The sequence below is a fragment of the Haemorhous mexicanus genome, chromosome 1 (genome assembly GCF_027477595.1).
Source record: "Haemorhous mexicanus isolate bHaeMex1 chromosome 1, bHaeMex1.pri, whole genome shotgun sequence".
NCBI classification, from domain to species: domain Eukaryota; kingdom Metazoa; phylum Chordata; class Aves; order Passeriformes; family Fringillidae; genus Haemorhous; species Haemorhous mexicanus.
The window spans coordinates 80,278,170-80,301,347 of NC_082341.1; the positions used below are offsets into that span (position 1 = coordinate 80,278,170).

Sequence of the window (23,178 nt, forward strand, 5' to 3'; positions counted from 1 at the left end):
GCAAATGATATGAAAGCATTGCAGACTCGGGAGAAGATTCCCCATTTCAGAGTTTGAAATCTCCTAAATATTAAAAACTTTTAAAAAAAGCTTTTTAGGGCCATAAGGTAGCGAATATATTATGTAAAATCTGATTTCTGTAGGAAATGCTCTTCTTCTTCTCCCCACAACTGGATGGTTTGGAAGGGTTTCTTCTCTTCCCCTGTATGCTTAAGGACTCTTAGACTTGCATTGGGAAAGTTGTTTCAATCATCTTACAGTTGCTGTAAGAAGGAAGAAAGAATCTGAAATATTCTGATGGCAATTGATGTCATCTCCCATCCCATTTTTGTAGCCAGTGGCTCCCAAATAGCACAGTGGTAGCACTGGGCTGCAGAGCTGGGCTGTGCATCCCATTCTATTTCAGATGTAGCATATTAACAGTATTTTTGCATGGACCCTGGACAGTGCTTTGGCATCCTAGGGACACATGTTTATCTGAAATAGTTTTTTATCAAACTGCTCATCAGGACCTCGGCAGGAGCCAGAGCTCTGTTGTAACTTCCCTTACTGTGGCCTGGGCTCATCCTCCCCCAGGATCTGCCTGCACACTTGTGAGACTGCATAAATAGGAGAAGAGCGCAAGAGGACACTGCTTTCAGACTGAGCATGGGATGAGGCACTATCCTGGCCCTGTATTATTTTAGAGGGATAATAATGACATTGCAATGATTTGCCTTCAGTGTGATATTTTTTCACTGTCTTTTATATCTCAAGCTGCAATGCACCTGGTCAGGAAAAGGCATTCGTCTGAGCTTAACATCTGCTTACCATCCATTTTTTCTTCCAGAAGTAGCTGAATGCTTTTCTGAAGAATTTTGTTGTGTTTTTGAAAGCCTGTGTATAAAGTAAAGAAAGATTGCCCACTGAGTGAAAGAAAAGGCTTTTTCCCTGAGGGAAAACTTCATATAGAAAGAGCTGCCCAGTGCAGCTCTGACATGGGGACTTCGAGATTTTTTGTGGGAGTTTTTCTGTTCCTGTTTCTCGGGTAACTTGTACTAGAAAGTCCCTTTCTAGCTTTGTTCAAAAGTCACAACTGTGCCTGTTCTCAAGATTGCTGCTTTGGCTTTGATGATGGGCTGTTTTCCCACGTAAAAACAGAGGAAAAACCAGCTTCTTTTGCATGTAAACACCCCCAAAAGTGTTTGGTTTTGGGGTTTTTTGTGGGGGGGGGGGGCACGGGGGGGCAATGGGAGATTTTTTTGGTTGGGTTTTGGTGGTTTTTTCACATCAAGAGAAAACACCCAGCACTTCAAAGATGCATTCCTGCTTTTATGTGTCTTTGCAGCCCTCCTCCCTTAGCAGAGCCCACCCTGTCCATGAGCTTTCCTCATCCCCATGCTGTGGTGTGCAGCCTGGCTCTCATCCCACATTATCAAAGTGTCACTGAACTGGTTATTTCCAGCTGCCCATGTGTGAGGCAGCAGCATGCCAGGCTGTTGTCACCCATAGCTGACACCAGCATACTTGGCCTTTAAAAAAGAAGAGTTGAGAAGAGCTGGAAAAAGCGCTGACAGCAGATAGCTCACCACTATGTGAGTCTGTGGTAAAGAGCAGATGTCAAGGCAGGTGGAAGAGGGAAGCCACCTCCCCCATGCCCCTGCTTGACTGGAGAAGCAGTTTTACTCATTTAAGGCAAAACAGTCTGTGTTAGCTCAGTTTATGTCAATGCATGTGCTAAAGCTTCTCTGAGAGGCACTAGGCAGTGCAGGTGAACGGTCCAGGTTGGTGCTTGGAAGAGAGCCTGGGAAGCATTCTGTCTGTGGGGGGTCTGGCCCTGGCCACTCTCTCCATGTAAAATCAGGAAAACACAGTCGAGCCCACGTGAGCATGAAGGCACTCTCATTTCTGCCCACTTCTGCAGTCCTGTAACAATGTCCTTAGAAGCTGCAAGCCTCTTGTAAGGGATTGTGGAGCCTGATGTCCCTGTGAAAAACATAAATTATCAGGGTGGTATTTCTGCCTCTCTGATTAGAAAGTTCATGTTAAGCCCTGCAGCTTTTTTGGCCTGTGTTACTCTGGTGGGAAAGGCTGTTTAATGAATCCAGTAATTACATTACATTTGGAAAAACCCTGCTCCTAATTAAAAGTTACAATAGAGTAATATGACCCTTCCCATTGAAATCCAAAGTTAGAGGATCATCTACAGGTGTTTTCTTTTAAGAGGACTGCATTTTGTTTTTCTCTTTTCTGCTGAGGAAATAGAACATTTTTCTCTGAATTCAAAGCTGAGGCTTGCTGCTTAGACTGATCTGGCTCTCCCTTAAATATGACACTCACTAAAATTCGTTAAGTCAGAATTTTTCTTCTGTAGGTGTTTCTCCGGGAGTCCTTAGAGCACAAGTTGGAGAGGCAGCGGGAAGCAGAAGTCACCAAGGCAGCGATGATCATCCGAGCGCACATCTTAGGTTATGCAGCCCGGTAAGCAACGACATGAGAATGTTACTCGGAAGGATTTTTAATAAATGGATGAGTTGTCAAGAAGTTAAATTCTTCTGACACAATTCTCAACTTTTTGTAGGGGCCAGACATTTAAATCCTGTAGGTGGCTTTTGAAAATAGCAGCTGAAAATACTGATGAATAATGCAAAGTTTGAATTGTTTTAATATAATGAATAGGACAATACAGAAATTTGGAAGTCAGCCAGTATCCATCTGATTGTGTCATGGAATTAAAGCCATGGTAGGAACTCTAGTTGGATGGCACCTAGTGGGGCTGCCCCAAGTCGCCAGCTGAGATCCTGGTATATCTTTGCTTCTTCATGGTAAGAAAACAGAGGGAAAATAAAACTAATCCATTTGGTTCTTGGAGATGAGGAACCTGTGTTTCTGATTAATGTTGGACTTGATTACCTGGCTTCATGCATTATGTGTTAGGTGGAGTTGTTCATCCCATCTATTTATTTCTCTGCTTTCTCTATAAGTCAGTTGAGGATAGTTTAAGGAAGCTTGTTTGCATAATGAGGTAATTTCTTTTCATGTGCTTATTAGTCCTGTTCTTATATTCTGACCAGTATGTGACTTAAAAACAATATCCCTTTTATAATGCCAGCTATCCTGCTATGCATGGTCTTCTTTTCAGAGATGTGGGATGGCTATATATATTCTTTCTCTGCATGTGTGCACACACAGAGAACTGTCTTTTTAGCAGCTCCTTGGCAGGGGCATAAGAACATGTAAGACATGTGCATTTCCTTAATGAAGACACACAGGGTGCTGTCAAGAAATGTGAGAATCTTGCTTCTTAAAGGGACAAGAACGTGAACAGTGGGGGAGCTATCACAGAGCTAGAACTGTCACAGGCTCACTGTTGCAGGTCACCGTGGTGAGATCCCTCACAACTGTTTCATTACAAATTTGCTTCTTTTTGTTCTCCCCCCAGAAAGCGGTATAGAAAGGTTCTCTACTATGTGGTTGTGATACAGAAGAACTACAGAGCATTCAGCGGTAGGAAGAAGTTCCTGTGCCTGAAGAAAGCAGCCACAGTCCTTCAGAAGCAGCGGCGAGGCCAGCTTGCTCGGCGTCTTTACAGAGAGCGACTGGAGGAGAAGCGGAGACAAGAGGAGGAAAGAAGAAGAGAGGAGGAGGAAAGGTGCAGTCTCTGGCTTACATCACTCTCCTGCCCGTGCCTTTTTAGGTGTTGGTCTGAAAGCCTTTATTTGAGGCTATTCTTGAACAAATTATTTTGGAAACCTTTGCTGTTTTTGCTAAAAGACATATATAGCTATCATGGTGGTTTCATAGTCACAAACATATTCTTATTTTTGGCTGCCTTTTCCAGGTGGCAGATGATCTCTGTAAACTGAGCTATTGCCGTGGCAAAGGAATGCGATGAGCTTATGTTGAGCCTGATTGACTGACTTTTTTTCTTCGCTCACTTTTAGGGAAAGGCAAAGGCAAGAAGCAGAGCGTCTTGCCCAGCAGGTAAATTACATTCTCAATGCTTTCAGCCACCCTGTTTATTTGAGTATCTCAACCCAGCAATTAAAAAAATAAAAGGTACCTGTAGCATTAAAACTAAACTAATTACAGGAGCTGGCAGATAAAGCCAAAGGAAACTCAATATAGTTTGCATGGAAATTTCTTTCACCTGATGCTTCATTTAATTTCCGGCAAAGATTGAATTTTCTGCACATACTTGGACTTCCTCTACTCAGCTATCTTTGAGCAAATGTAATCATGCTTTAGTTTGTTTCTTTTCCTTTTCTTTTCATTTCTTGCTGATGCGAAGACAGGGCTCCTTTTAAATGAATGAGCATGGTGGAGTATAGAGCTTTAGAAATAAATTTTAAAAAACAAGCTTGTATTTAGGGGCCTAACTTGATTTTATTTTGTTTCATTTTATTTTTGTACAGGCTGAAGAAGAGAGAAAGAAGCAGGAACTGGCTGCCATTCAGAAAGCGCAGAAGGAGGCAGAACTGAAGCAGGAGGTGGAGAAGCAGAAAGAAAGCAGGCAGGTGGAAGAAATCCTGCGTCTGGAAAAAGAAATCGAAGATCTACAGCGCGTGAAGAAGCAGCAGGAGCTGTCCTTGACAGAGGCTTCATTGCAGAGGCTGCAGCAGCGTCGAGACGAGGAGCTCCGGCGGCTGGAGGATGAAGCATGTCGAGCAGCCCAGGAGTTCCTGGAATCTCTGAACTTCGATGAGATTGACGAATGTGTCCGAAACATTGAGAGGTCTCTCTCTGTGGGCAGTGGGTATCCTGCTGAGCTGGCTGAACAGACTGGAAATGCCTGCAGTGAAAAGCCCAATTTTAACTTCAGCCAGCCATATCCTGAGGAGGAGGTAGATGAGGGCTTTGAAGCCGATGATGATGCATTTAAGGATTCGCCCAACCCGAGTGAGCATGGCCATTCTGATCAAAGGACCAGTGGCATCAGAACGAGCGATGATTCCTCAGAAGAGGATCCTTACATGAATGATACCGTGGTGCCAACAATTCCTGCTGCCAGCGACGCCATGGTCATACCTCCTGCCCACGACGCAGTGAGTCTCCACAACTCTTCCAGCGGCGAATCCACGTACTGCATGCCAGAAAATGTATCCTGCAGACCCCCAAATTCTGTGGAACTTATTTCTCCTGACGGAGACTATGATTACGACCAGGACGACTACGAAGACGGTGCTATCACTTCTGGCAGCAGTGTGACCTTCTCTAACTCTCACAGTAGCCAGTGGTCACCAGACTACCGGTGTTCCGTGGGGACATACAATAGCTCTGGAGCATACCGGTTCAGCTCTGAGGGAGCTCAGTCTTCTGTAAGTAGCAATGTTTATGTTGTCTAATAATTGATAGGTGCTCTCTGATTTTTTCTTTTCCCTGCTGTGCAGCTGTAGATTGACTGTAGCTGTTCCTAGAAAACATTGTGTAGCTTGATTTGCTCGGAGCACCTGTGGAAATAGTGGTCTGTTGCCATCTAGATGCCACTGGGGTGAGTGCATTAGAGTCAGAGAAACAGCTCAGATGCTGTTTGCAGTCCTGGGCTTTTGCACAGATACGGTTTTAACTGCTTTACTGCAGCACTGTGTGTTACTTGGTGAGGAGCTCAGTGCACAGCAAAGTTCTTCTCTGTGCACGTGTTTGGAGTTGGGGTAACAGGTAGCATGTTGGGGAATTAATTTCAGGAAAACTAAATTTAGTTATGTGTGCAAGTTGCAAGAGTATTGAAGAATAAGATTTAGAAGCTTGCAGAAGTTCCTGATGTGCCAGGTATATTTTGAGATTATTTGGAGAGTAAAGTTCACGCAATGGAAAATGTTTAAATTACTGAGGCAGGCACACATTCTGCAGAGAAATTTTTCAGTGCTATTTCCTGAGTATACTGTGGGGTTTCCTTCTACAAATATTTTTGAAAGAATATGATTTCTTCTACCACTCACCCGGTGTTTCTGTGAGACTGTTTGACTGGGAAAGTGAAAAGGTATTTCAGGAACACTGACTTGTTTAGAAGTAAAACTTTAATGATATAATATCTACTACATTTGGGGCAGTGATAATCAGTCCAAGAGCCATTGTGGGTGTTAGGATAAGTTGACTGGTCTTGCCTGAGGAAAAAACACTTTCAGTGTCTCTGTTGAAGATGCCTTCCTGCTGCATGACTCTGGATGACACTCTCTGTGTCAGATACAGAACAGAAATTCTGACTTTCTGGGGTGAGGGAAAGCTAGTACCACAGCTTGTGCAATGTTTCCTTTTCAAAACGTTTTTAAGCTGTTCCCTGCAGCACTTCAGTGACAGGGGCAAGTAGCACAGAGTAGCTTACCCTGACCATGCTCTTGCAAGGGGATAACTTTCCTGAGCCTCTACAAAGGTTTTACACAGATTTGTTGTGTAATCAAACAGTTCAAGCTGAAACTTACTACAGTGTACTCCTTCCTTTGTTAGCTGAGTGAAAACAATGAGGAACCTTCCAATACATAATAAATTGTTTTAGCTAGAGTTTTCTAAACTAACTTGATCTAAACTCTTTCCTGAGAGATTATGACCTTTCTTTCCTTTCTTGTGTAGTTTGAAGACAGTGAAGAAGATTTTGACTCCAGGTTTGATACAGATGATGAACTTTCCTACCGGAGGGATTCAGTCTACAGCTGTGTCAGCCTGCCCTACTTTCACAGTTTTCTGTACATGAAAGGTACTGAATGAATCAGAATTTGCTAAATAGACAAAATAACCAGAAATATTTATTGTGTATTACACTCCCAATTCCTGTAGAGTTAAGCTATTGTCTCATTTTTCAAAGGGTGATGGAAAAGTGACTTTATTTAATTTGAGCTGTTCTCAAGTTCAGTTACTTACAGTGGCTTATATCTAGCAATGTTATTCCCCTCTGCAAAAAAAGATCAGTATTTTGGGCTGCCTCTGTTTCATCTTACATCTTTGCTGTCTCACAAACAATGAAATATTCAGTGTACAAAAAGAAAAATAACTCACAAATCCAATTGTATCAAATTTTCAGGAAAGCTGATTCCTGCTATCAAAGCCTTGTAACACAGACAGCATTCTACATTGCATACCAATTTTACTCACCTTAATCAAATTTCACTTTGGATCTGGAAGATGTGAAGAAGGTTACAAGGTAGCAAAGGGGTGTGAGAGACTGTGAGAGAACATACACAGGAGTTCTCTGCTTAAAATTCTTGGGTTTATCTTCTGATTTTTGATAGCAAATTGTAATCTAGCTGAATCTTTATATGATTTCACCACTGTAGTATACTTTATTTAGGTATAGGAGCAGTGATGAGTGTACACACCACAATGTTTGTGTGAAAAATAATGCAGTTGGCAGTAGCATGGTTCTTACTTTCTGACATAGCTAGCAGTCAGTTTTTGTGGGATAACAGGAGCATATCAGTTGGGTTAAGGTTTTTATGACTGTGCTGTAGCTCCAGTGCAAAAGGTGCATTGCCTACTGTATGGCCACACTTTGGTATGACTGAACTCACACTGGTGTATTTCCTGCTCTAAACAAAGCTTTGTCAAGTTTTGTGGTTTTGAGTTAAACATTGTTAACTCCTAATAACCTGGAGAGAGGAAAGAGCTTAACACGAGATTTTTTTTAGATTATCACTGAAATACTTCGAAAACAGTCTTAAAGATCAGATTCTCGTACGCAGCAAGACTTTTCAGTAATTTATTATAGATATGTTAAGTATATGTAAATGTAATTATATGTATGTTTCATATATTTTTGTCATACAGAGACTTACTACAATTTATAATTTAAGGGTGTTTAGATTGACAACAATATTGGCGCCCATAAGGAAATGCAGAAATGAGGTTTTGTGGCATACAGCAGACAGTTTAACTGCAGTGCTGTTGGTCAGCACCTTCCAGTTTTGGAAGCATCTGTTTTATGATACAGCTGTTTGTTTTCACTGCATATAAACCCACATTTGTCTCTCTTGCCAGGTGGCTTAATCAACACATGGAAGCGACGCTGGTGTGTCCTGAAAGATGAGACCTTCCTGTGGTTTCGTTCTAAGCAGGAAGCACTTAAGCAGGGCTGGCTTCACAAAAAGGGGGGTGGATCATCCACGCTTTCCAGAAGGAACTGGAAGAAAAGATGGTTTGTTCTCAGACAGTCCAAGTTGATGTACTTTGAAAATGACAGTGAAGAAAAGCTAAAGGGTGCCATGGATGTCCGAACTGCCAAGTAGGTTTACACAGTTTTATGTTAGCCATGGTTCCTTCTAAGTACTACTTGGGCCTCAGTCTGGGAAGACATCGAGTGCCCTGCCTACAAATTGTGTGAATGCAAGCAGGAAAGTGTGTGTGGTGAAGTTAGTGAAAGCAAGTGTTGTCCTTAGTTGGCTCTCTCTTAAGTCTAGAGAGTGCTCCAGAGCTAAGCCAGTGCCAAATACTTCAGAAAAATGCTGCTGTAATGAACCCATCTATGCTTTCTCCCAGACTAGAGGCCCTGCTTAGTCTGTAATGATTCCCAAGGCAATTTGGGGCATGTTGCCAAGTCTGTAGCTGCAGGCAAACCCAGAATGAAGAGGGTGGAATTAAAAGGCCCTGAGTATATTGAAGTTCGCATGGGTCAAAGCTGAATCTTCTGTATGTATTTAGATTTTTTTTCATGCTTTAAATAATTGTGGTAGTGTAGAAAAGTCTTTAAAATGCATATATTCATTAAAAAAAACAAGATTACTCAACCTAATAACTAATGCCTTGTTAGCTGAAGTTCCTTAAGCCTAAGAATTTTACGCTTCCTGAAGCACACGGAAAAAAGAATTTTCTACTGGATGGTATTTTTCTTTCTAAACACTTTAGGATTGTCTACCTAATTTAAAAAAATAGAGTGTGCTAACATTAATTGTCTCTTTTCTCTATGAAGTGTACCTAAGCTTTCATCCAAAGTAGAGAGAAACAGAAATGGCTAGTAACACTCAGTTCCACTCTGTGCCTTGTAATCTGCAACTATCCAATTTGTCTGTTACTTTAACAGAGAGTTTAAACTAAATTTAAATATTTGATTATTCTTTTCTCTGGCAGTCCTGGCCTGAGCCTGATTTCAAGTAGGATAGAAAAGAGTTTCAGTGAGAATCCTGACTTGCTACTTAAATCCAGTGGGCTGCTGGCAGCCAAGTAAATCTCTGAATAGAAGCGGAAGATCCTACCTTTTGCTTTTTTTGTTAAACTCAACTTGACTTTGTCTCATGTACCATAGAATTCATTTAGCATATTTTTCTAATATGTTCAATCAATAATTTTTTTGTTGTTGTTGTTACCTCATTGCTTCACTGGCTGTGCCCTATAGACGTTCTTTGCTGCACGTACCTTCCCAATTATCAGACAAAGGTTACTGAACCTGGTTTGAACTGTAGGTTCAATCAATGACTATTTGTTTATAAATTAGCTAAAAGAAAGGATACATGTATTTAAAGAACTGTGTTTCATAAGAAATAAACAATAGCTTTTCTAGATAGTGTTAATATTTACTAAGTGCACTCCTAACCTATGGTGCAACTCATATATTTCACCACTCTCTATTGGGGACCTTGTTCAGTTTTAAAAATCTCAGGCTGATTCACTTAAAACACAGAACAGGGGGGTATTCTATTGGACACTGTTACTGAGAAGGAAGGAATCAAACAGTACAAAATTACAGCAGATAGATCATCCTCATGAGTCTGATATGCAGAGCTCGCATATATTGTTTGTAGGACAGAGATTTATGAGAATAAATGAGCTGGTAAGAAAATATAGCCAGTTAAGGAAATAGTAAGCTTCAGGAAAATACAGCCAAACAACAAAAAGGAAATTAAGTTTATTTCTTAAGCTACAGGGAAATCTAATGTCGTACTTTAATTATTGCTAAAACTTTCACAGTTGTTTTTATATCAATACTTAGATGTCCAAACTAAAAATTAGAAATATGTAATTTTTCAGCAGATGAGTGCTCAGATTTTTCTGGAAGTCATGTTTGGAATTGTCCTTGTGCTGACTCACAACCACACAGAATCACTAATCCACATTTTCTTTGCTTTCAGTTTTCAATCTTCAGCAGTTTTCTTTTAGAATTCCAAGAATCAATTGGTTATTCAGTCAGTTCAGAAATATATCCATTTCTTCCCTCAGTTATCTTTGCCTCTCTTGGGGTTTGATAATGCTTTGCTTTTTCTTTAGTTCTTGGTAAAATGGTAGCAGAGTGGTCACATTGGTATGGTGACATTCATAGTAGTTTGAATATTTGTACTGTGTGGGCAGAAAACACAGCTGTAGTTTGGCAACCTAATACTGATAAATCACTTTGTGAGCCTTGTAAAGGAACCTGTTGAAGGCTGCTGTTATTTTAAGTATCAATAGTTTGTGAGCTTCTCAGCAGAACATAATTTTCAAAATATTGATAATCTGTAATGCTCAATATTGGTGTTTTCCTCTTTTCCAGAGAGATTGTTGATAATACAGGCAAAGAAAATGGTATTGATCTAATAATGAGTGATAGGACCTACCACTTAATTGCTGAATCTCCTGAGGATGCAAGGTATGAAATCATCAGGCCTATCTTCTTTTCCTTTTCTTTTCCTTTTTAACCTCTATGCCATTCTGACTTTGGCTTGTCACTAATTTGTTTGACAACTGTCACAAAACATTCAGGCTGTGCCAAACACGTTGCATTTAACACACTTTTTTGAAAGTCTTGCTGAGGAGAAAACCTTGTGGCAAACAGTTACTGGGAAGACTCAGATTAACAATGAAAATTTTCCTAGAATTTGGCTGTTACCCATGTGTTACTAGCAACTTTCTGAAATATAATTTGTCTGTAGAGAGGCAGTCATTAGCCACTGATGCTTTCCTTGTGGATTACCCTGTTGTGTTTAGCTGCATTGATCAAATCAATACTTGAGACCCTGTAGTCTGCCTGAAATGATGCATTTTGTTCTCTGTTTGTTTAAGGAGAACCTAAAATTTTTTCAGATAGAAGTTGTAATGCAGTCACTGTATTTTAGAGCAAAAGCATATTCATGTAAGAGAAGTGTGTAAGAGAGTGCTTCCCTTTCTGCATATTTAAAAAGGGTCTTGGTTTTGTTGCTAAAGGATCCATATCTAACCATGGGGGAGGCAGGTGGGTGAGGAGCAAGTCTGACTTGTCCGATCAGTTGCAGAACATCTTAAAAAAAAAAAATCCCCATGCTACAGTTCATGCAAGATAATAATATGCTTGCTAAAAAAATCAAGCATTTAAATAAAGTTAACTTAGTAATCAGAGCTTATTACCCATTGCCTTGCTGCCCCAAGGGCAGAATGCAGCATGTCTTTGTCAACATCTCTTGAGCTACTGTTCTTTGCAAAGGTGGAGTGCCTTCCTATATCACAGGACCCTGAGTACTGATGTAGATGGAGCAAGGCAAAATCCGTCCTCATTTTTTTAGGTATCCCCAAAGTTATCCTTGAAATAACTTAGGAGGTTTCTAGCAGTTACTGTTAAGATTCTTGTGGGATGTAAGCATATTTTAAAATGAAGGCTTAGCTAAAGTCTCTTCTACCAGACTTGTGTAGGTGCCCTAGGGACCAATAAGCAATTGTCAGCACGCAGACTTGTCTGTTGCCGTGCATCTCCTTCATTTCTTTCTTAAAGATGGAGGAGGAGACACTATACACCCTTGTTGTGTATAGTAAGAATAACAAACCATCCAGATTAAATTACCTTTTGCCAGTGTATTTCCTGCTTCTTTTTTCTCACTCATCCCAGAAGACTTAATGAGGAAGATGTGTAAGGATTTGCAGACAGGCTTAAGTCAAAGCCTTGTTAACAAAGCGTTGTGAAAAGTGAAGTGTGATTCATTGGGCTGTGTTTGGTCCACATCTGCTATTGAAAAAATATTTTGTACCTGGGCTAGTTCAGGATCTGAGGTTGCTTTTTGTTCAAATTAAGGGAAAAACCAAGAAAAACATCCTCTTCCTCCCGGAAGAGGAGTTACTATTATTGAAGAGGTAATGCTTCAGCAGGCAGCCATTGCTGAGGGTTTGTTCTTTCAAATCCCTAGCCTATTTCCCTATTTCTGTGTTCTGAGACTCAGCTGAAAAACAAAGCAGGTCCTGAGAGGAAAAAAAATAAAAATAAAGTCTGCCTTTGTTTTTTTGCAAAGTGCCATGATTCATTTCATTTTCATTGTTTACACAGAGATCAAATGAAATCAGGAAAACTCTGAATTGTTCTTTAAAATCCATCCATAAATTATCACTAGATGTGCATACAGTGCTATGAAGTCTTTTTTTTTTTTTTTTGTATTGAAATAGAAGTTTCACTTTAAATACATTTGCAATTCCTGAGCCCAAAAAGGAAAGATGAATTTAATTTGTGGGAATCTTTTGGTTGGTGAGGCTTAGTTTTCTTCAGTTTCTTTACTTCAGTTTCAGCTTTACTTCAGCTGGTGGTTCCTCCTCTCTAGATGACAGCTTCTCTCCTTTTTTTGTGGCATTGCCTTACAGACAGCAAAGTGCTAAGTACAACCTCTCTGTCATGTCTCTGAGTCTTAAAAAAAGAATCAGAACTAAATATGTTCTCATCTGCTTCATGGTCTGGCACTCTCAGTCTTCATTTTTCTTCATTGCTTGCACTGTTTCCAATAAAAGCGTGAGCTGATAAAAAGAATTTAGGATATGGCAGTGATGGTACTGTTTGACAGCCTACACAGTTTTTCTCAAGCTATTTTAGCAGTTCAGTTTGCAGAAATCTACATTTTGGGGGAACAGTTGGCTTCTGAATGCTGGAGTTAAGGAGGCATCTCTTCAGTGTCTTAGGCAAAAATTCCATGACTAAAAGCAATTGCAGAAAAGATAACTTCAAATTTAAGTCCAGTAGTTTTGCAGTAGGTTGAGTTTTTCCTCAACCCCGTGGTGGTGGAGGGGCCTCTGCAGCAAAGTGAGGAGTCTGTTTTAAAGGCTGGGCTTTTGATCCCTTTGAAAACTTGGCCCCAGGTGGTTTTCATTAGAATGGCAAATTCATATCTGAAAGAATGGCATTCAGGAACCTGTCAAACAGGCCAAGCTCTGCCCTTAGATTTCAGTGGGATTCCTTAGAGCAGTTGAGCTTTATCATATACAAGTGCCAGGAAGATAGAGGTTTCCCAGAAGCCAAAGGTGTGGCTGGAATTAAATCCATCTGCAATTGCTGCTCAGGACTAGGGGCTGAAGCACTGGAAACCTTTCTGCCACTTTTCATGTTGTGGGTATGTACAGTGCCACTGGAGTGACACAAATTCGCTCATCCTTCCAGCAGCTGGATTTTTCAGTACTCCGTAGAAAACAAAAAACTCTAGAGGTATTTGCTTGGGGTTTTACTCTTTTTTTCCCCTCTCAGTTGTGCTTCTACAGAGAACTCAGTGGACTCAGGTGGTCTTTGGAGAAGCATTGCTGTAAGGAATTACTACCAGTCACACTATCAGTGCAGCACAATTTATAATCTGAAGGCTGGGATTCCCATTAAAGGCTTTGTGTGTAGCTAGGAATGTATTTTATTCCAGATGAAACGTGGAATGTGTTACAAAGACTCTCCAAGCCCCCAGATGTTTCAGTGTGCTTACAGCAGTTTTTCAGAGATGCCATTTAGTGTACAAGGTACTTTTTGTCAGGAAGAAGGATATGACACAAGCTTGGACGGGAGATCTGGAGCGGCTTGCTTGCACCCAGTGCTACTTGAACTGACATAAAGCCTTGCTGCTTTATGCCTGTTGACAAAAGGAATCTTAAGCAATTTCAAAAACCTGCAGAACCTGCTACATCTCTGCAGAACAAAGGTTGACAGAAGGCTTCTGCAGAGCCAAAATTTTACTTACACTGCTGCTTTTCTCTCCCCAGCCAGTGGTTCAGTGTACTGAGTCAAGTCCACGCGTCCACAGAGCAGGAGATCCGGGAGATGCATGATGAGCAGGCAAATCCACAGAATGCTGTGGTAAGTCTAAATCTGAAGAACTTTTCAAACCAAATATTTTTAGAAAACAGGGCCACTGTGGTGGCCACAGCTTCTGAGAGTCACAACCTACTTTGTTTAAATGTGGTGGTAGCTGTGACACTGACTAGAGCTCCCGTGTCTTTGGTGCCGTAGCTGTACAAGGAGGGAGTGTGACTTCTGCTTCCTCTCCCATCATTCACCTTGATGAAAAAGGACTGTTGCTTTTGGAGGTGGTTTTTCTGGTCCACTTCCTTATCACATCACAGTGTATGCTTGATTTTGAAATTTTGCAAAGATATTGTTAATGAGTAAATTAAAAACCCAAGAGTTAAAAATTTGAGATTTCTCTGATCCTGCATTTATCATTCTGTACAACATATACTGGTAATTAACAGAATACATCTGGAGCCTAATGTCAAGCAAAGGAAAACAAAAATTTCTGCTTAATGGCTTTAGAAGTTTGTTTTGAGAGGATGCCATTTCTATTGGGATGGCAGTTTCCAGTGAAAAATTCAAGCATGTTTGGAAGCATAGAAAAGTGCAGGTTTTGAGCTGCCTCCATCCTAACTACAAATAATCTTTTACTGGATCTATTCATCCAAGTCTCTTAGTTTTCCCCTCAGCAGTTTTAATGGTTAAGAGAAACTGGTGCCCAAACCTGCAGTTCATTTTGCTTCAAAGCTGCTGCTTCTTTCTCCCATCTCTCCGAAGAGTACTGTGAGTAATGTAATAGTGAATGTCTTCCTCATTTTCTGGTTGGATATTTGTTTATAGGGTACCCTCGATGTAGGACTAATTGATTCTGTCTGTGCTGCTGACAATCCAGATAGGTAAGTGAAAACCATGCCTGGTGACTTTCTTTTTCTCCTGTCTCTAGCCAAAATCAAACACTTTATGCTTTCATGTCTATATTCTACTGGCCACCCATGTATTAAAATGATTCATTATTGCCTCCCTTTTCATAGCACTAAATTCCACATGTTAAAACATGGAGTAGGAATGATGGTGCATTTTGGAGGGGGGCTTCAATAATTTCCATGACACTGCTTCATACCTGAACTCTTCAGATCCTAAAGTGATCCAAAACTGGAAGATTACATATTTCTTTCATTTATACAAGTAATGCTCCTGAAAAAAAGAACAGCTGATTTTTGAGTTCCTTAGTAATGTAGTAGGCAGAAAATTTAATTTTAATGGGTTTTTTTCTGTTCAGCTTCTCCTTCATGTATGTTGTATTCTTCAGGGATGAAAACTATTTCCCCAGAATAAAAATGTCTTAAAACAAAGAAGTCAGTGCAGCATTAAAAACAACAAAAATGTCAGGTATTCTTAGTTCTTGAACTGCTAATGGTGTTAATGGAAATAAAAAGTAATCTGGGTTCAGACCACAACTGGTTTATAAGGTTACTGGATGTGAGGTGTTCTTGGACCTGCAGGAGCTCACTCCAGTTTCTCCTCATTGTGTACATGTGTAAAACAGCTGGTTTTAAGTTAGTGCTTTGTCCTTGGCCTGCCAAAACACTGATACCAGAAATAACAGTGAATTTGCAAGCCCAGGTTTCCTAAACCATACAACACAAATGTCCAGAGCTTTCACAATTTTAAATTAGCATTTCTCCCGCATTTAGTTAATGCAATCAGTAAAGCATTTCTCTTCTAAGCATTTTTAACATGGATTTTTTAGTCTTGTGGGGAAATTTTATGTTACATTTTGGGGGTTTGTTCCAGATGAAAAACTTAATGCTAAAAGGTTAAAGCAAGCATTGTAGACCGAGAAACCTGCCTGTCTGATCCAGAGAGCCATCAGCACACTTCTCTTGGGCTAGTTCTTCATGCTTCAGTGAATCCTGGTGTAGGATTGGGTAAAAGCCAGACTCTCATTAAAAATAGATTGTATTCTCTGTAAATTGGGTTGCACTGCATTAAAATAAAAGAATAGATGTTCACATGCTGCTTTACTATAGACCTTTGTATACTGTAGTTTGTTTTAGCAAATGTAGCTACTGAAGCAAACACTCTAAATAGATCTGATGCTGAAACAGTTCTGATTCACGTGCAAAGCTGATTAAAGTTTGGAAGTTTTTCTCACCACAGATTTAATTTGAGATATGACAAGTTGCAATTTAATGTAAGCTTTCCTACCATTCATAGCCCTTGCATTTTGGTGTGAATGTAACATAACTGAGTCTTTTCAAATGCTTAATATTTTTCTTTAGCTGATAACTAAATAATGCATTAGAGGTGGACAGTATTTTTCTGGATAGAGAATGCAAAAGATGAACAGTTTTTATGGTTACAGGGGGTGAGATAAACAGCATGTATGCTGCTTATAAAGGCTGTTTCAATTCTCATTTATTTTCATAGACCAAATTCATTTGTGATCATCACTGCTAATCGTGTTCTTCACTGTAATGCTGACACTCCTGAAGAGATGCATCACTGGATAACCCTGCTCCAGAGGTCAAAGGGGGACACTAGAGTGGAGGGACAAGAATTCATTGTGAGGGGTAAGAACTGAGTGGGGCAGTAAATAACATCTGTTGTGCTTTGAAGAGATTGTCCCCACAATACAACGTAGGTAATATGCCAACGTGATCAGTGTTGCAGCCTCATCTTCGTGGGGTGGACTTTAGTCACAAATTAATACACCTGAAATTATGTTCTTGCTGTGCCATGTAAGAAAGTACTGTAATGATGACAAAGGTGTTTTTGTAAGTTGACAAGTTAATTCTTCCAGTGAAACATCAAAATGGAAAGGTTTTCATATTAATTTTATCTTTATTTTTCATTGTTTGAGAATTTTACTTGATGTTGTTTCATATGTGAGCTTATCGATTCACATATTGTTTTTGTTGTTGTTGAAAGTGTACAACTTACTTTTAGCAACCTACTTTTGTCCAACACTGTTCAAGAAAACAAAGTGTGATTCAAATTGTGTCCTTAACAGGGTGGCTACACAAGGAAGTAAAGAACAACCCAAAGATGTCCTCATTAAAACTAAAGAAGCGTTGGTTTGTTTTGACACACAATTCTTTGGACTACTACAAGAGTTCAGAGAAAAATGCTTTGAAATTGGGTACACTGGTCCTGAACAGCCTCTGCTCAGTGGTCCCACCTGATGAAAAAATCTTCAAAGAGACAGGTAATATTTGCTTTCGTTCAGGTATGCCTTCTGTCCTTCTACCTAGTAATGCAAGAAACAATGCATAAGAATATTTTAAATGGAATTTTATGGGTGCAGTTTCATGAACAAATCCAGTTCCCAAGTCACTGAGGTGTCCTACAGGGAATTACTGGGTGAAAAACAAAGGCAATGTGTAGAGGAGTAAAATTTGTTCTCGCCATCATTCAAATTATCAGACTGGCACTGCAGCTGAGTTAGTCTGAACGCTTATGCTTACACATCAAAGACCTGGGGAAAGACATGGGTAGCACTCTCCTCATACATTATTTTATGTGGAACTATGAGGGCCAGCATTGGAGCAGGTACAGGGAGATGCAGAGTAAGAGTCCAGTGTGTGGTAACCTACATACTACACCTGAGTCAGCTCCACTGTGCACTTCCAGAACTGGTTTTCAACTCGGAAGCGTCTGTTTGCAAATGAGAAGCAACTGTTGACAGTCCTGTATTATCTCCTTGGGGTCACTGACACTTGAAAGAGGCTTTCACTAGTGAAAGATGAAACACATTTCCTTTTACTGAATCTGTTTCATAAAAAGCCTATACATGATACAGAGAGAGAATTTAAGCTGAAATGCTCTTCCTGGCATAGTTTCCACTTCACTGGTGTAAAATTAAAGGCAGAGGAGGTAGTTTGTGCTTTATGCCTGTTTGTACGTGTGCCACGGACTATGAAAGACTCTCGCATACAAAGCTAGTCTGTCTCACATTTTCCTGTTACAGACAGGACTGGAGAAGTAGGGCCCACAAGCTACAATGACCTAATATTCCACAGTATTAACAGTGCTGTCTTACAGTGATTTTTATGAAAATTACTGGGTAAGACAGGGAGCTGCTTGATGCATAGTTGTAGTCTGAGGCTACTCCTCGGCTTCTTTAAAGGAGAAAATCTCCTTTAATATCACAGTATCTGTGTTATGATACTTAATAACTCGCACACTTTTAGTTCCTGAAAGACTGCCAGCATGATCTGGGATGCAGCACTGGGTGTCTGCTGGGCTGCAGCTTGTATGATGAGTGATTTTGCTGTTGTGCCAGGTTACTGGAATGTGACGGTGTACGGACGCAAACACTGTTACCGTCTCCATACGAAACTGCTTAATGAGGCGACCCGCTGGTCAAGTGCCATCCAGAACGTGATTGACACAAAGGCACCCATTGATACTCCAACTCAGCAGCTCATTCAGGATATTAAGGTAGGCACAAGCAGGATGGCATGGGGTGAGAAAGAATGGTTCCTTAAATCTTTGTTTTGGCTTTCCCATATTGGGTAATAAAGCAGAAAATTACGTTTTAATTACACAGCAACATGGAATAAAATTATGAAACCTGAATGTCTTCTCTGACCTGATAAAGGAATTTCTGTCTAAACAGTAGAAGAGCAAACTTTGAAGAGCAGCTTGGAGGGCAAGAGGGATAACTTTTTTCCATTAAAATAGTAACAAGTTTTACTGGTTTGTGTAACTTGACAGGCTACACCTGGCAGTAGAGTGCATTGTTCAGGTTCATGAGTTAGCAGATATGTTTGGCTCTGTCCACAGTGAGCAGCACACCATGATGTGGACTAAACAGCTCTTCTGACTTTTATTTTTGCCGTTATGGTCCTTTTCTTTTGTTATTATAGCGTGGGCTAAGCATCTCATATCTCTGTGTGGTGAGAAAAACATTCAATTAATGCTTACTGTTTTACAGTCTCATTGGAGACAGTGCATGCTCAGCCAGAGAATGTCCTTCTAGAGCTTTTTGCTAGTGTGCATTTATGAGAGGATGAGGATTCTCACAAGAGACCAAAGAAATAGGCAAGAGGGGAGAACTGCTACTGACATTTTCCCTTAGAGAGTGCCACCTCTTCTCTCATGGAAAAGAGGTATTAAAGTCTCAGTTCCAAGATTATGAATGCTATTCTTCAGAGCAGGAGAAATACATGGAGTTCAGGACTGATAGAAGACAGTGGTCACACATCTGTCAAACCTGGCCTAAGAAGAGCAGTAAGAGTAGTATTTGGATGTGTAGAGTGGGTGCACCAGTTTTACAGCAGCACTTTGGACTATTTCGTTCGGTAGCTTGTGCAGTTTCTAACTGAAAGGCCAATTAGTTATGCTGGAGAAATGCTTTTAAATAAAACTTTAATACAGGTATCATATTTCCCATTATGAATTACTGGAATAAAAATGAATATAAAATGAAAACACAATTCAAAAATAGTTATGATACTTCATTTTGGTGTCCTGCAGCTCTACTGCAGTTTGGTTTTTTTACTGCACAGATAAATCAAGCCTATCCAAGGTCTGAGGTTGGCAGGTACTGAGAATTCATAGCTCACAGCATGCCTTGGCAGCCAGAGCACCCACAACTGGATTTTGCACCAAATGGCGTTGGTAACACTGATTGCTCAGTTTTTTACAACCAACCTAAGAGCACAAAGGATTGCATTATTCTTAAAGCTGGACCCAAAACCTCTTTTTTTTCTTACCCCAATAGGAAAACTGCCTGAATGCTGATGTGGTTGAACAGATTTATAAGAGGAATCCCATTCTCCGTTACACTCATCATCCACTGCACTCACCATTACTGCCACTGCCATATGGGGACATCAATCTAAACTGTAAGTTTTCCAATAATAGAAACACTTTTTGTTACAAAAGACTAAACCAGAGGGTGGAATTTTTAAGTCTACAGTGAAGCAATGGTGGCAAAATACATGTTTATAATACAAATAGAAAAGTTTCCCTGTTCTCTTTTGAGAATAGCAGTTTGCTAGCATAGAGCCATGGGCTTGTGGTGTTCCTGCAAGAATGTTTCAGAAGGGAAGGTTGCTATTGCTTACAGCAATACAGCTAAGAAGACTGAGCTTGAAAAGTCTTGCACTGAAATAAGCAACTCTACCTGATTCACTCAGTCCCCTTGAATCATAGTCTCCCCCTCAAACTATTGTTTCTTCCTACCCCCTGTGGGAAGCTGCAGCAGCCACAGCTTCCATTTAACAGGTGTACACTCTATGAGATGAGATAGGAAGCCTTATTTATGGGAAATAACATTTAGAAGTGTCCATGGTTTTAAAAAGTTATGCTTTGTTTAGTCCTGAAATGAGTGTAATCATCTTTTTTAATATTCTCAATTCAAATACTAATTTAGAAGTCTCTTTTGAATGAAGGGTTCAGAGCTATTGATGACTGTGAGCTGAGTGTCTTTAAAAAGGATTTGGTTATCTTAGATTGCAACTGCATATTAAACAAGATATTTCTCAGACCAGAAGTTTCATCCTTGGGAGGAGGCTGGGAGGTTAATATGGAGTGTGATACGGCACTTCAACAGTGTGACTTGCTCTGAAAGAAAAACTCTCCGTCACAAAAAACCAATCAATCAAGATACACCTTTTCAGTTATAAAATTTGGAACAAATCTCAATAGCGAATAAGCTCATAAAATGAGTTTGCATCATACATTTGAAATGGAAAATACAGATTCTAATATCCTGCATAACAAGGTCACAGAGCAGCATTAAGCAATTTCCACATTTAAGCCTGAGTGCTTTTTCTTTCATATCTCATCTAAGCACATTTCTCCCAATGTTTCTTTTGTAGTGCTGAAAGACAAAGGCTACACAACTCTGCAGGATGAAGCCATCAAGATATTTAATTCTTTACAGCAGCTGGAATCTATGTCTGATCCCATCCCTATAATCCAAGGTATCCTGCAAACAGGACATGATTTGCGACCTCTCCGAGATGAGCTCTACTGTCAGCTCATCAAGCAAACCAATAAAGTGCCTAACCCTGGGAGCGTGGGGAACCTCTATAGTTGGCAAATACTCACCTGCATGAGTTGCACATTTCTGCCCAGTCGCAGCATCCTCAAGTATCTCAAGTTTCATCTCAAAAGGTGAGAACCTCTGATCTACTGAAGCACCACAACTTTTAACGGTGTTTAGATATCTAGAAGTGAGACTTGAAGATGTATTCACTTAGCAAACTGGCAATGGCAAAGAGTGAATCTAAAACCAAAATGTTATAGGAAAAGGGCGTGTGAGTTGGTCTGGATGGAATTACACACATTTGAAGAATCAAGCAAGATGCCACAAAGTTGAATGCAGTTTGTCAATGTTGGCAAAAGGGGCGCTTCCTGTAACTGTATAAACCTAAATGGCTTCCAGCCCATATCCCCAGGTCCCATTCTCAACCTGTCCAAACCAATCTGTTAAAAATTCTTCATCCCAGTTACCTTAATTTTCTGAGATATGCATTGTGCACATAAAAGAACAGAATCATATTTAAAGATGTATTTGAGGTACAAACCTATGATTGAAATTTGATTTTAAAATATTAGTTCAGCATTAACCAGAATGTGGAGTTCCTCTTGCTGTGATGCAATGGAAGAATGCAGAGTGTGTCTTAGGAAAGTTATTCCACCAACAAACTCAATAATTTAAAAGCTTTGTCTGTACTTGGGGCATGTCAATTAAACAGTGTACTGGATACAGAAATAATCTCAAGGGAAAAAATTCTCAAATAGGCAAATTTAGCAGCTTAAAGTAATAAGCTTTGTCTCACAGGGTTCGTGACCAGTTTCCAGGAACCGAAATGGAGAAATACGCACTTTTCACTTACGAATCTCTGAAGAAAACCAAATGCAGAGAGTTTGTGCCATCGCGAGATGAAATAGAAGCGCTGATTGGCAGGCAGGAGATGACATCCACAGTTTATTGCCATGGTGGGGGCTCCTGTAAGATTACAATCAACTCACACACTACAGCTGGAGAGGTGAGGAGTGGTGACAGAATGTCTTTGTAACAAAATCAGCGTGTCCCTCCACATGTCAGTCCCAGGCAGCAGTAATGTTACACTTTGGAAGCTCTGGGGCTTTCTCTGCCAATTTCTCCTTTCTGGGAAGGAAAGGCTTACAGTGCTGTCCCTCCAGGACAGCTGTCCCTCCCCACAATAAGTTCTGGAGAAACCCCTGCTATAAAAACTGTCTTTGTGCTGCAGAAGCTTACCCAGCTGTAGTTCCTTCTTACAGGAAGAATTACAGGAAACACTAAGTAATTAGGCAGAGAGCCTAATTATTGAAGAAACTTTAGTAGACATTGGTGTGTATGAGAGCCAAGTTGCTTCCTAAAACTGGCAGACTCTTGCTGAGTTGGTGAAATAGCAGGGGTTATATCTGGCCAGGAGATAGCACATATATACTCTGAAAAAATAAAAATTTCAGTGGATTTTGACAACAATTAACAATACTGATGAGGACAAGTTAATAACATTTTTAGCCTAGCTCTAATTGCTTTCGAAGTATCTGTCTTACTCTGTGGTACTGGTTTTCCATGCTATGGTTTTTTCATGTGCTGTTTTTCCATTAGGTGGTTGAAAAGTTAATTCGTGGCTTGGCCATGGAGGATAGCAGAAATATGTTTGCTTTGTTTGAATACAACGGAACTACTGATAAAGCAATTGAAAGCAGAACCATTGTAGCTGATGTCTTGGCAAAGTTTGAAAAGTGAGTGTACCTCTCCTTCTCTCTTCACTCTAATAAGTAGCAATTAAATAAATTTCCAATGTCAGTAATGCTGAATTTTCTCTTTGACTTGCTTGTTTGTGATGATACAGCTGAATTACACACGTGGCCATTTCTGGAACAAAAGGATCTCTTTTTTAGTTTTCTTAAAAGACTTAATAGCCACCTATCCACTTGTGTTGGTTTTCCTCTGTCCACCAGAGTGGTAGAAATATCACCGTAGAGTTCAGTTCAGTAGTCAAAATCACTGTAGAGTGATATTTCTTATGACTATTTCCACATTTTCTTTTCTACTACAATTTTTTTTACTGGTAATGTGACTGTGAGAACTGAGCTCCATGCAGCCACTGCCATTCTGACTGTTAGCTAACTTCACGTGGAAGTCTCCATGGTACAGCTCACAACATTTCTCTTGCCAGTAAAACTGAAACCACCTCTAGCACTGTACTAAGAAAATATAATACAAGCCTCAACACCTGTTTGTCATCCTTACTTTTTATGCATGGCAGTCGGCCCTGTTATCCACATAAAAATGGGGGGGAAAGGAATGTTCT

At 40.1% G+C, this 23,178-nt stretch overlaps 1 protein-coding gene across 1 annotated transcript in view; it reads left to right on the forward strand.

Annotated features, from left to right (window-relative positions):
- MYO10 (myosin X) overlaps positions 1 to 23,178 on the forward strand; it is a 162,113-nt gene that overhangs the window by 133,325 nt on the left and 5,610 nt on the right. Inside the window, exons 22-37 of the mRNA XM_059854426.1 lie at positions 2,354 to 2,460; positions 3,422 to 3,631; positions 3,924 to 3,963; positions 4,395 to 5,297; positions 6,547 to 6,670; positions 7,948 to 8,191; positions 10,430 to 10,525; positions 13,843 to 13,936; positions 14,711 to 14,766; positions 16,301 to 16,443; positions 16,884 to 17,078; positions 18,156 to 18,313; positions 19,599 to 19,722; positions 20,701 to 20,998; positions 21,669 to 21,876; positions 22,470 to 22,606. Coding sequence (XP_059710409.1) covers positions 2,354 to 2,460; positions 3,422 to 3,631; positions 3,924 to 3,963; positions 4,395 to 5,297; positions 6,547 to 6,670; positions 7,948 to 8,191; positions 10,430 to 10,525; positions 13,843 to 13,936; positions 14,711 to 14,766; positions 16,301 to 16,443; positions 16,884 to 17,078; positions 18,156 to 18,313; positions 19,599 to 19,722; positions 20,701 to 20,998; positions 21,669 to 21,876; positions 22,470 to 22,606 — 3,137 coding nt within the window. The remainder of the gene's footprint in view (positions 1 to 2,353; positions 2,461 to 3,421; positions 3,632 to 3,923; positions 3,964 to 4,394; positions 5,298 to 6,546; positions 6,671 to 7,947; positions 8,192 to 10,429; positions 10,526 to 13,842; positions 13,937 to 14,710; positions 14,767 to 16,300; positions 16,444 to 16,883; positions 17,079 to 18,155; positions 18,314 to 19,598; positions 19,723 to 20,700; positions 20,999 to 21,668; positions 21,877 to 22,469; positions 22,607 to 23,178) is intronic.